Source organism: Pongo abelii, chromosome 1 (genome assembly GCF_028885655.2).
Source record: "Pongo abelii isolate AG06213 chromosome 1, NHGRI_mPonAbe1-v2.0_pri, whole genome shotgun sequence".
NCBI classification, from domain to species: Eukaryota; Metazoa; Chordata; class Mammalia; order Primates; family Hominidae; genus Pongo; species Pongo abelii.
In genome coordinates, this window is record NC_071985.2 from 194279769 (window position 1) to 194292997 (window position 13229).

General features: G+C 42.5%; 1 protein-coding gene across 7 annotated transcripts in view; it reads right to left on the reverse strand.

Moving 5' to 3' along the window:
* The window catches only part of MACF1 (microtubule actin crosslinking factor 1), a 401556-nt gene that overhangs the window by 253715 nt on the left and 134612 nt on the right, over positions 1-13229 (reverse strand). For all 7 annotated transcript variants that reach the window (XM_054528608.2, XM_063715153.1, XM_063715090.1 and 4 more), the window contains 1 exon segment: positions 884-945. In XM_054528608.2, the coding sequence (XP_054384583.1) occupies positions 884-945 (62 nt within the window).

Genomic DNA, 13229 nt, shown 5'->3' on the forward strand with positions numbered 1-13229 from the left:
GCACTTTAAGAGAAAGAGACAAAATCCCCCTTTATCATCCTTCCATAGTATTCAGATTAAAAAATAAAAATACACTAGGCGTAGTGGCTCACGCCTGTAATCCTAACACTTTGGGAGGCCGAGGTAGGAGGATCACTTTAGCCCAGGAGTTTGACACCACACTGGGCAACACAGTGAGACCCTGTCTCTATTTAAAAATAAATTAATTCAGGGACTGTTGTGGGGTGGGGGGAGGGGGGAGGGATAGCATTGGGAGATATATCTAATGCTAGATGACGAGTTAGTGGGTGCAGCGCACCAGCATGGCACATGTATACATATGTAACTTACCTGCACATTGTGCACATGTAACATAAAACCTGAAGTATAATAATAATAAAAAAAAATACAAAAAAATAAAATAAAATAAATTAATAAATTTTTTTAAAAAAAGAAACAGGCTTTTAAAGTAATGTATAAAGCTAGGAGTAAACTGCTCTTTGAATTTTTTAAATCATCCCACGGTATCTTCAGCCTCTGCCTCTTGATGTAATGGTAGGTAATACTGTCTTCACCAAGAAGCAGATTAATACAAGTTTCCACGCCATTATGACTATATTAAGTTTTCAAAAAGCTGGGCATGGTGGCTCATGCCTGTAATCCCAGCACTTTGGAGGCTGAGGCAGCAGGACTGCTTGAGCCCAGGAGTTTGAGAACAGCCTGAGCAACATGGCAAGACCCCTTCTCTATTAAAAAAGAAAAGAAGAGAAAAGAAAAGTCACATGTGTATCTTCATAGACTCGAGCACACAGCAAGCAATTTAAACCATCTGAAAGAAGGAATGACAGATCCAGATGAGAACAGTGAGAGGTGCTGGGGCAGCATATATATGAAGGGGCCCTACCTTCATTAAGTGCTTGTTGACCCACTTGGTGAACGTTTTCTTCTGAACCCGGTCCCGTTCATCTGTAAAGGAAACACAGAGAAGACAACGGCTTAGTGCTACCCAGGTAACAGGTTACCACCCTGCTGCCCTGCCCACACCTCTGTTTCTCTACAACAACTTACCCACATAACTGTGGGACAGTGACTTCTTCTTAGGAAGGTTTGGCCTAGCTGAACTTCCTCTTTGGTCCTGATCACGTTGTCACTTTACAAATTAGACAGAATCATCACGTGCCTCAAAAATCATACCATGGCAAAGTCTCCTTAGCACGATAATTTGAGCAGAGCAGGGAGCGGACTGATTCCCCACTTCCCTCACAACAAGCTTCAAAAAGCCAAAGCCGCGACACCACCAACAGACAGGGTGGCCTTGGCATTTGGGACACACATATTGCAGTGGTTAAATTTCACTCTTCATGTGCTGATCTGCTTGAGGAATGCCCAACTCCCTCCCTCTCCTATCCCAGTAATTCCTTCATTCCAATTTCTTTACCAGCCATTATCAAAACAATCAAACTCTCAAAGCTGCCCAGTTTACCCCCACTGCACATCTCTTCCCTCTCTACCTTCTCCTAACTGTCATAGCAGCAAACTCCCTTTCTTTCTCCAGTTGTTTTTTTTTTTACCTCTTTAACAGAAACATGACTGTCAATGCTTGACAATGACTGCTCCACAGAGGCCTTATCATGTAAAGGACTTACTTTCTCCGACTCCTGCCAATTCCCCAGAGCCATTTCTAGACCAGTGAGCCATCAGTCCTGGTCCTTTTCTATTTCTGAAAGCCCACACCATCCCATATAATCTCTTGTTCAAATCATCCTCACTGTCATTGACCATGCCCTGTGGACTATCCCCTTCCACATGGCAAATCTACCTTAGCCTTCCCTGATGACTTGGTTCATTTATCATCTCTACATATACATGAAGATATATGTGACAATGCATCTGTGCCTACTTGGCTCCACTGGCACTCATCTCCAATTCATGTCCAGCCACCACACCGCCACATTTTGGGCCTTAATCCTTCCCCAAACATACCTATTTAGCACTTACCATTATCAGTCTCTCATACCCTCTCCTAATCATTCTCAACCTTCAGTCACTCCATTCTTATTTTACCCTATTCATTAAGGACATCTACAGCCGGGCCTTGGCATTTGGGACACACATATTGCAGTGGCTCATGCCTTGTAATCCCAGCAGTTTGGGAGGCTGAGGCCGGCGGATCACTTGAGCTCAGGAGTTGGAGACCAGCCTGGCCAACATGGTAAAACCCCACCTCTGCTAAAAATACAAAAATTGGCCAGGTGGTGGTGTGCACCTGTAGTCCTAGCTACTCAAGAGGCTGAGGTGGGAGGGTAGGAGGATCACTTGAACCTGGGAGGCGGAGGTTGCAGTGAGCCGTGATCACACCACTGCACTCCAGCCTGGGTGACAGAGTAAGACACAGTCTCATAAAAAGAAAAAGAACATCTAAGATTATCCCAGTCCATGCTAGACAACATGGTTATGCAATTCAAAGCTGCCCTCACTAATACCCCAGGGACTCTCCCTGCCTAACTGCCTACTACTACATTCACCACGACAATCTGCAAACCTAAATTACCATAATTGCCCGCTGCTTGACTCTTCCATATCTTTTCCAAGACAGAGAACATTTCAGAAGAAAGTTGCAGAGGTATATAAATTTGGTTCACTAATAATTCATACAAGCTTCAGCCAGGTTCTCTCTCCCCAAGCCCAGTTATTTTCTTCTTATTGATCCCCTAGGAAAAGCCAACATACTGCCATTCCAAACAATGTCAATGCTTGTTCTACATCCCAGGTGAATATATTTATCTACTTATTTTTTCTGAGTTTATAGCCATTCAATAAGCACTTTCTTATCTTGGTCTCTGGTTTTATCCTCACATCCTTCTTTTCAGCCTTGAATCCTTTCTTGCTTTGCAAGGAACAATTTTCTTCCTACTATAAACTACAGCACTAAGGAATGGACCTTAGAAATTATATAGTCGAATTCTCTGCTGACACACAAATCCCTTCAACAACAAAGAATCATAAGTTCACGCTGAAAGGTCTCTCCAAATCTCCCATAAATCTACAATATTCTTGATGTTTAAAATTTAGGATAATAGAGAATTCACTAACTCGTAAGACAACGTACCAATGTAATAATTCTATAAAATGTCATAATCTGCTTTCCTTATAACTTCTGCCTATTGACTCTCATTTGGGACTGTTAGAAGTATTATTATTAGGCCGGGTGTGGTGGCTCACGCCTGTAATCCCGGCACTTAGGGAGGCTGAGGTGGGCAGATCACCTGAAGTGGGGAGTTCAAGACCAGCCTGACCAACATGGTGAAACCCCGTCTCTACTAAAAATACAAAATTAGCCAGGCATGGTGGCGCATGCCTGTAATCCCAGCTACTCGGGAGGCTGAGGCAGCAGAATCGCTTGAACCCGGGAGGCGGAGGTTGCAGTGAGCTGAAATCGTGCCATTGCACTCCAGCCTGGCAAGAGGGCGAGACTCCATCTCAAAAAAAAAAAAAAAAAAAAAAAAAAGTATTATTATTAGACTTAAAAGTTTAATCCATCTTTCACTTAATGGAGTCTTGAAAGTTTCTAAAGCCCGGATTCTCATTAGATTTGACCACTGTCATTCCAACATATTTTGATCTTTTTAGATGCTGATTCAGTTATCCAACATCTTCATCATCCTTTCCAAGCCCGTGTCATCTGCAGACTGAATCAGAATCAGCTTCCAACTATAGTCTCATCGAAATCACTGACACTTTGCTCATACTACTTATTTTCCCTTCATGACTGGCTACTTCTCTTCCTCTTCATCTCTCAAATGGTATTTATTCTTTAAAATCCACCTCATTCATTCACTCATTTATTCTTTTTTTTGTTTGTTTTTGAGACAGAGTTTCGCTTTTGTCACCCAGGCTGGAGTGCAATGGTGCGATCTCGGCTCAGTGCAACTCTGCCTCCTGGGTTCCAGCGATTCTCCTGCCTCAGCCTCCAGAGTAGCTGGGATTACAGGTGCCCACCCATCATGTCCGGCTAATTTTTGTATTTTTAGTAGAGACGGGGTTTCACCATATGGGCCAGGCTGTTCTCAAACTCCTGACCTCAGGTGATCCACCCGCGTTGGCCTCCCAAAATGCTGGGATTACAGGCACCTGGCCTCATTTATTCTTTAAATAAGAGAAACAACTTCAAAGCAGTTTGATTAAGTGCTATAACAGGTAAGCACAGAGTGCTCATGAACACAAGAGGTTAAGCCTACCTGGGTAGGGACAGGAAATATGGGGGACTTAATGAAGTTTCCAAGAGGAGTGACTCTATCTAACCTTAAAAGATGAGTATAAGCCAGAAAGAGAAGGGAAGGAATAAAGTTGCTACATAAAGTTATAGCTAACGCAAATTCATGGAGACAAGAAAAAGCTTATGTTCGAAGAACTGCACAGAATTAGGAATAGCTGAAAGACAACTAGGTAGTGGCGAGATAGGATGGTATGGGCCAAATCATGACCTTTCATGACAAGCTTAAGGAACCCGAACTTTATCCTATAGGTAAGGGGAAGCATTGAAAGATTTTAAATTGGAGAATGACATGCTCAGATTTGTGTTTAAGAAAAATTTTGGCTGCCTTTTCTGACAACTCCAGTTCTCAACAGTCTCTGTGTCCTCCAAATATCTACGTTACTTACTGGGCTAATCACTCAATCAGCACTTATATAATTATATAGTGTTCTGAACTTTCAATATGTTTATTCTTATATTACCAGGGAGATCATTAACTCCTTGAAGAGACCATGATTTACTTTTTTGTATTTCCCACAACTTGCAACACCTAAAGCTCTACATGGTAAGAACTAAAACATAAAACCACCGGAGAGCGCTCTCAATTGGCCAAGTATGATTAGAAGACTGGCAAAAGAAACACACAAAATGAAATCAGAACTGAGTTACCTACAAGAATCCAGTTCAATATCTAAAATCCTCAAAACCAGGCCAGGCAAGGTGGCTTATGCCTGTAATCCTAGCACTTTGGGAGGCCGAGGCAGAAGGATCACTTGAGCCTGGGAGTTTGAGGCTGCAGCAAGCTATGATTGTGCCACTGCACTCCAGCTGGGACAACAGACTGAGACCCTGTCTGAAAAAACAAAAACACAACACGCCAGTATCACTTGTGTGCTGAGATAAGAAGGCATGGTGGAAAAATTAGAGCTAACTAAAGTTGTGTCCATTACATTTTCACACGATATCAGGCCCACTGTGCTTCACTATATTCATTACCTTCATAGCCAAAAACAGTCTGATTCTAATTTTAAAAATTCTCACTCTAAAGAGAGAAGTGTTTTTTCTTTTCTTTTTATAATTTCTTTTTTTATAAAAGCTATGTATGTTTGCTGTAATAGGTCAAACAACATACAGATGAAAAAGGAAAAAATTAACAGATCTTCTTTTAAACTAGTAAGTATTTAAAGGAGGTGGAATTCATTTGGTTTCCTTTTAGTCCACTGCCTCATTTCACTTAGACCTGAATATGTGAGTGGCATGATTCTTTTTAATTTTACTATCCATAGGCCGGGCACAGTGGCTCACACCTGTAATCCCAACACTTTGGGAGGCTGACGCGGGTGGATCACGAGGTCAGGCGTTCGAGACCAGCCTGGCCAACATAGTAAAACCCCGTCTCTACTAAAAATACAAAAATTAGCTGGGCGTGGTGGCACACACCTGTAATTCCAGCTACTCGGGAGGCTGAGGCAGGAGAACTGCTTCAACCTGGGAGGCGGAGGTTGCAGTGAGCTGAGATCGCACCACTGCATTCCAGCTCAGACAACAGCGCAAGACTCCATCTCAAAAAAAAAAAAAAAATTACTATCCATAAATTATTCTGTTAATCTACCAAGCCCTTCCATAATGGTAATGTACGAAGGAAACCTGATGGTCTCATACCAATCATGCTTCCAAAAGCTAAAAAGCTGACTTTAAGCTCAGGAGAAAGACGTTTAAGTACTTATTGTAAATATAATCATTAAAGGCAACATGATTACAAGCCCTTCCCAAGACTAGCTAGCCTGCTTAGAGCTGAGCCATAAGCTCCTCAGAAAAGGGTTTTATAGAATTCCTTTGCCCCTAAGAGCTGGAAGATCAGGATCCTATGTTGGTATGCCCATCAATTACATGAAAGTTCTTTCCTGGTTTAAACTTCAGGATAAAGAATATTACAGTGCCTGGAGTTTAATATCTTAATTTTTAGCAAGGAAATCCAAGAAGCAACCTTAAGAATTATGCTGACCTTCAGAATAACAGCTCAGACTCTCAAACTATTTAATAAGTTTTAGATTGGCTCCTTGCACATAAATCCCTAGTTTAACTCCAGGCCTAGCAAAGATCTTTCTGCCTAACATTGAAGGTTAGGCAGAAAGATAAAACTGAGGTAAAAGTCTCAGAAAGTATCCTTTTGTGAGAGGAAAACCAGCAAAGAAAAGGCAATATTCATTTTAATGTTCTTTATAATCTCAGCCCCACCAAAGGCTATAAACAAATAAGAGAGAGCCCACTCCCCACCACCAGCATCTCTACAGAAGCAGAGAACCCAATTGCCCATCTAATTTTCAGATTTAACACTTTAAACCTTATTAATTACTTGGGGGTTACTGAATTAGAAGGCTTAAATTAGAAAAATTTGCTATTTGTTGTTGTTTTGAGACAGGGTCTCATTCTGTTTCCCAGGTTGGAATACAGCAGCATGATCATAGTTCACTACAATCTTGAACCCCTAGGCTCAAGCGATCCTCCTGCTTCAGCCTCCCAAGTATCTAGGACTGCAGGTGCATGCCATCATGTCTGGCTAATTTTTAAATTTTTTGTAGAGACAGGGTGTCAGTATGTTGTCCAGGCTGATCTCAAACTCCTGGCCTCATGTGATCCTCCCACCTCAGCCTCCCAAAGCGCTGGGATTACAGACATGAGCCACTGTATCCGGCCTAATTAGAAGGATTTAATACTTGTTTCCAACTTTACTGATCTTCATTAACAAAGGTCTCTGAGCATCGTGCTACCAATACCTATCCTAATTTTATTTTAGTTTCATTGCCAGAGTTGTCCCTTTTCAGAACCTAAGTCAGTCCTTCTACCTAAAATCTGGATCTCATCGCTGCTGTTCTCCATAGGAACCTTAATCGAACAATACTCCCTAGTCTGTATATCTTCAACTGCTCTCTCTCTCTCCTGGTTCTCTCCTGTTGGCTTCTGAACAAGTATGATGACAACACTCAGACTCCACTTCCCCACCTCCTATTTATTCCATGTGACCTGGATTCCAGCTCCACAAATTCACTGAAATTGCTCTCCCCATAGTCACCTAATTGCCAACCCAATGGATAGTTTTGAGTTCTATCTCACTTAAACTTTCTGTAGCAGAAGACACTGCTGATCATTCCTTCACCTTTTAAATCGACTCTCTCTCTTGAATCTGAGATTCCATTCTACCCTAGTTTTCCTCCTCCTTCTTTGGTTGTTTCTTCTCTTCTGTTCATCCCTTAAACATTACTCATCTTTAGCCCTCTTTCCTTTTCATTCTGTATTATAGCTTCTTCAGATGTCCAAGGACCCAAGAGTCCACTAATGGGTTTTGGAGAGGGAGTGTTCAGGAACCACCTAAAATTACATGCAAAATGTTTTGTGTTGTGTGTGTATGGGGGGGGAGGGGGGGATGTCCATAGCTTTTCAATAAAAATTAAAAATAGCTGTTCTCTACATTCCCCCTTAATGATTTAATGAACATTCATAGTTTCAGCTGTGACCTATACAATGATAATTTCCAAATCTGTATCTTTAGCTCAGGCCTTTACCACTCTCATATATCCAATGGCCTCCTAAAACTTCCATGCTCATCTCAAACTCAACTTGTCTAAAACTGAACTCTTCTTTTTTCCTTGCTTCTGACAGATATCCCTGCTGTAATCCATCCTTCTCAATGGTGTCAGCAACCTTTCTGGCAAGGTTGATCTTGTAACTTAAAATCCTTCAGCGAGCCCTTATTCTCCCAATATTATTAATAGTTGACATTTAGGCTGGGTGCGGTGGCTCCCACCTGTAATCCCAGCACTTTGGGAGGCAGAAGCTGGCAGATCACTGGAGGTCAGGCTGGTTCAAAACCAGCCTGGCCTACTTGGTGAAACCCTGTCTCTACTAAAAATACAAAAATTAGCCAGACATGGTGGCAGGCACCTGTAAAATCCCAGCTACTTGGCTGGCCAAGGCACGAGGATCACTTGAACCCAGGAGACGGAGGTCACAGTGAGCCGAGATGGCACCACTGAACTCCTCCTGCCTAGGTGACAGTGAGATTCTGTCTTAAAAAAAAAAAAAAATTAAATAGCGTTTATTCAGCACCTACTTAGGTGCTAAGCACCTTGTATCTATTCTTTCTAATGCTCAACAACTCTGTAAGTTAGCCAGAAAAATAAAGTCCAGACAGATGAAGAAGCTTGCCCAAGATCACAAGGTAAGTCATGAAGTCAAACTTGAACCCAGCTCTACCCAGTTCCAAAGCCTGATGCTTCCATTCAGGATAACAGTCAAACTTTTTAGCTTGGGAGCTAAGATCCATTATGATGGAATGCCTACCTACCACTCATCCTTCTACCTTTCCATAAAAATTTCCAGCCTTGTTTAAAAAATTTCCTGCAAATGGGGCAGGTTTTCTCTCAGTTCCATGCCTTTGCACATACTCTGTGAATATAGCTCTCCCCTTCTCTGACTACTCATTCTTCAGCATTCAACTCAACTATCTCCTCCTCCAGGAGCTTTTCCCATCTCTTACACACACTAGTTTGTGTGCTTATTGCACGGTATCACTGTTTACTTGTTTATCTGTCCTACTCTACTAGGAGAAATTTGAGAGTAGGCCTGACGTCAAATGAAAGCCTGCATTTGAGGTGCAAACTTCTATGTTCTGATCCAACACAGCCTACACACATAGTCCCAGTACATTATGAACCATTCAAAAAACAAGTGAGAGAAGAGCCTCTCCTGTTTCCAAAGGCCACAGAAAAATGACAAGTGCTTCAAGAAGCGCAGAAACACCAATCACCTGGAAATCTAAAAAGGACATACCACAGCTGACACAGAAGGGAAATAGAGTTGGAATAGGCCTGTTTTGTGACCTCATGAAGTTTACAGAATAGGCCTGTTTTGTGACCTCATGAAGTTTACAATCTAATGGTGGAGAACAACATGTAAATAATTAACAATAACACCAAGCAAATAACACACCAGACACAAGCTGCACAAAATGACACTATAGCACAAGGATAGAGTTGATTAATCCTCACAGAGAGGTAGGAGGCGTTCATGGAAGGCGTGATAGAACTATACCTGATCTTAGACAAAAGGCTATGAAGTGAACGGTGTCTGAACTAAACCTTGGATAACGAGTAGGATTCTGGCAGCCCAAAAAGGGGTCAAAGGATTCCAAACTAAAAAAAAGCACAAGTAGGCTGGGCATAGTGGCTCACGCCTATAATCCCTGCACTTTCAGAGGTTGAGGTGTGTGGATCACTTGAGCTCAGGAGTTCAAGATCAGCCTGGGCAACATGACAAAACTCTGTCTCTACAAAAAATACAAAAATAAGCCAGGCATGGTGGCTTGCACCTGTGGTCCCAGCTACTTGGGTGACTGAGGTGGGAGGGTCACTTGAGCCCAGGAGACAGAGGTTGCAGTGAGCCAAGATTGTGTCGCTGCCCTCCAGCCTGGGTGACAGCAAGACCCTGTCTCAAAAAGAATTTTTTTTTTTTTTAAATTTACAAAGCACAAGTAGTGATTTGGAGACATGCAAGTATACAGGATGAGTTTTAGGGAACGGTATGGCTATTACATGCATGACCATACCATGCAGTTAGCAGTGTGATGAGCAACCAGGCTAAAAGAACAGCTAGCTAGGACCCAAAAAGCTACAGTAAGGAGTATGTACTTAATTAAGTAGACAAAGCAGAACCACTGAAATTTTCTGACCCACAGTATGTTTTGGGAAGAGTAATCTGGCTTTGGACTGAAGGCCACATTGTACCAGAAAGACACTAAGAAGCAGAAGAACCAGTTAGAAGTCTCCAGTGACAGACCAGGAAAAACATCTTGAAATAGCATGAATTAGGGCAGAGGCAGCAGGAAAGTAAAGAGGGCAGGTACCTCTACATTGCATGACAATGTAGAGGTAGAAACAATAGCCTTTAGCTATTTTAAATAGCCTTTTAAATAGCCTTTAGATGTGGTGGTGGGTAAGCAATGGCAGAGTTCAAGACAATTCTCATGCTTCTGGCCAGAGCAACTGGGAGGAGAGTAGAACTTCAAGATAACGAAAACAGAAAGAGGTTAACCATTTGGTGAGGGTACACTGGGTAAAGGAGAAGACAAAGAGTGAGGTGTTAGGAGGATCTTCTCACAGACAGTTGGAATCTTTGGTCTAGAGTTCAGAAGAGCAGTCAGAACTGAAGATAAGGAATTGGAATTAACAACTGAGAGCTGTGGCAAATAGAGAGCAAACAGCCTATTTCGACAAATCTTCCTAATCACCACTTAGCCCACATCATCTCTCTCTCTCTATTCAAAATCCTTTACGGATTGGATCACTTTAGTTTTAGAATTCAAAGCTCTCTACAACCCTATAAAATTCAATTGCAGTTTTTATTCACTGTTTTCGGTGGTTCGAGAAGATAACTGGTCTCTGACCTGAAGAAATTTACAGTCTATCTACCTTTCACTCTCCGCTGCATGACTCAACTGCAACCATTCCGATCTTCTTATTGTTTCCAAACATACCTTTCGCATCTGTCCTACTCTACTAGGAGCAACCTTTCCCCCAACTGGAATATCTACCATCTTCTCTTGGGGCTTATCTAACTTAGAACCTCCTTTCAAAGTCCAGCTGAAGTCTTGCTTCTGTTACACCTTTCCGGACATGTCAGCCACCTTTGGATGCCTATGGCACTTAAAAGTTTCTTCAATTTACTTAGCACTAAGCATATAAAACCTATCATTAGAAAGCTCTGTATCTAAGTCCATTTCTGTATCTGAACTGAGCTCTTTCAAGTCAAGATCCATGCTTTAAACTTCATTAAAGGCCAGCCAGGGGCAGTGGCTCACACCTGTAATCCCAGAACTTTGGGAGGCTGAGGTGGGTGGATCACTTGAGGTGAGGAGTTCAAGACCAGCCTGGCCAATATGGGGAACCTCGACTCTACCCAAAAAAAGACAAAAATTAGCCAGGTGTGGTGGTGCACGCATGTAATCCCAGCTACTCGGGAGGCTGACGCGAGAGAATCGCTTGAACTCGGGAGGCAGAGGCTGCAGTGAGCTGAGATTGCGCCACTGCACTCCCACCTGGGTGGCAGAGTAAGATTCTGTCTTAAAAAAAAAAAAAAAAAATTCATTAAAGGCCAGATGCAGTGGCTCACACCTGTAATCCCAGCATTTTGGGAGGCTGAGGCGGGCAGATCACTTGAGGTCAGGAGTTCGAGACCAGCCTGGACAATAGGGTGAAACCCCATCTCTACTAAAAATACAAAAATTAGCCAGGCAAGGTGGTGCACTCCTGTAATCCCAGCTACTCAGGAGGCTGAGGTAGGAAAATGGCTTGAACCTGGGAGGCGGAGGTTGTGAGCTGAGATTGTGCCCACTGCACTCCAGCCTGGGCAATAGAGCAAGACTCCATCTCAAAAAAAATTTTTTTTTCATTAAATATCCAACATTTAGGACAACCATAGGTATTGAAAAATATTCATTTAACAAATATATAATGACAGTCCTCTAGGTGTCAAGGTTATAGCTACAAGGACACATTAAGATGGTATTTTCAGGCCAGGCACTGTGGCTCACGCCTATAATCCCAGCACTGTGGGAGGCTGAGGTGGGCAGATCACCTGAGGTCAGGAGTTCGAGACCAGCCTGGCCAACATGGCGAAACCCCGTCTCTACTAAAAATACAAAAATTAGCCCGGAGTGGTGGCACAAGCCTGTAATCCCAGCTACTCAGGAGGCTGAGGCAGGAGAACTGCTTGGACCCGGGCGGCAGAGGTTGCAGTGAGCTGCGATGGCGCCACTGCAATCCAGCCTGGGTGACAGAGTGAGACTCCATCTCAAAAAAAGACTGCTTTTCAGCAGGGATCAGGTATTCCCACTCAGATATTCCCTCTACAGATTCAGCTTTCCTAAATTCTCCTTGCCACATCTGGATCCTGGGGATTTTGTACCACTTAATGTTCCCAATGTAAGCGCAAAGGAAACAGGTGAAATTGGAGGTCAAGCAATTAAAATGTGTTCAGCAATAATGTATAATGGCACAAACATTATAAATGATTGCTATCCTCAGAAGGCTACAAAAGTCTACTTTGGGAGATAAGGTGGAGCTCGATATTTATTGTGTTTATTATGTGTCAGGTGCTGTTTGAGGCCTATCTCATTTAGTATTTGACAATCCTCACAACTCTATCAAGTATGGTTATTCATGGTTCAGCAAATTCATGCTCAGAAAGACTTGTTAGTAATCTTCCCAAAGTCACGTAGTATACAGTAGAATTGAGATTCAAATTCAAGTCTGTCAGATCATAGACTTTTAACCTCCATAAATTTATTAGAAGACAATACAATGCAGTCCTATATAATCAAGGTAAAAGGAGAAGTACTAACTATAATAGGGATTCATGAAAGGTATTTATCACCAATGATTGGTGTAGGCTGAGAAAGTACCAATGAGGATTGAGATTTGGGGTTTTAAGGAAGTGACAACTGTAGAAGCTTCAATGCAAAATTAAAATTCTACCTTATTTCTGCCGGGTGTGATGGCTCATGCCTGTAATCCCAGCACTTTGGGAGGCTGAGATGGGTGGATCACTTGAGGTCAGGAGTTCGAGACCAACATAGCCAACATGGTGAAACCCCGTCTCCACTAAAAGTACAAAAATCAGCCAGGTGTGGTGGCACGCACCTGTAATCCCAGCTACTTGCGAGGCTGAGGCAGGAGAATCACTTGAACCTGGGAGGCAGAGGTTGCAGTAAGCCGAGATCGCCCCATTGCACTCCAGCCTGGGTGACAGAGCAAAGCAGGACTCTGTCTCAAAAAAACAAAACAAAAAAAATTTACCTTATTTCTTAGGAAAACCTAATATTTATTATAATGATAATTCTTTGGACTATTGAGAATCAGAGAATAAAGGACAGAAGTGAGATAAAGAAATCCAGGGGTAAGTGTGGTAGCAAAAGAAGAGAGCCACAGTGAGAGGGAGG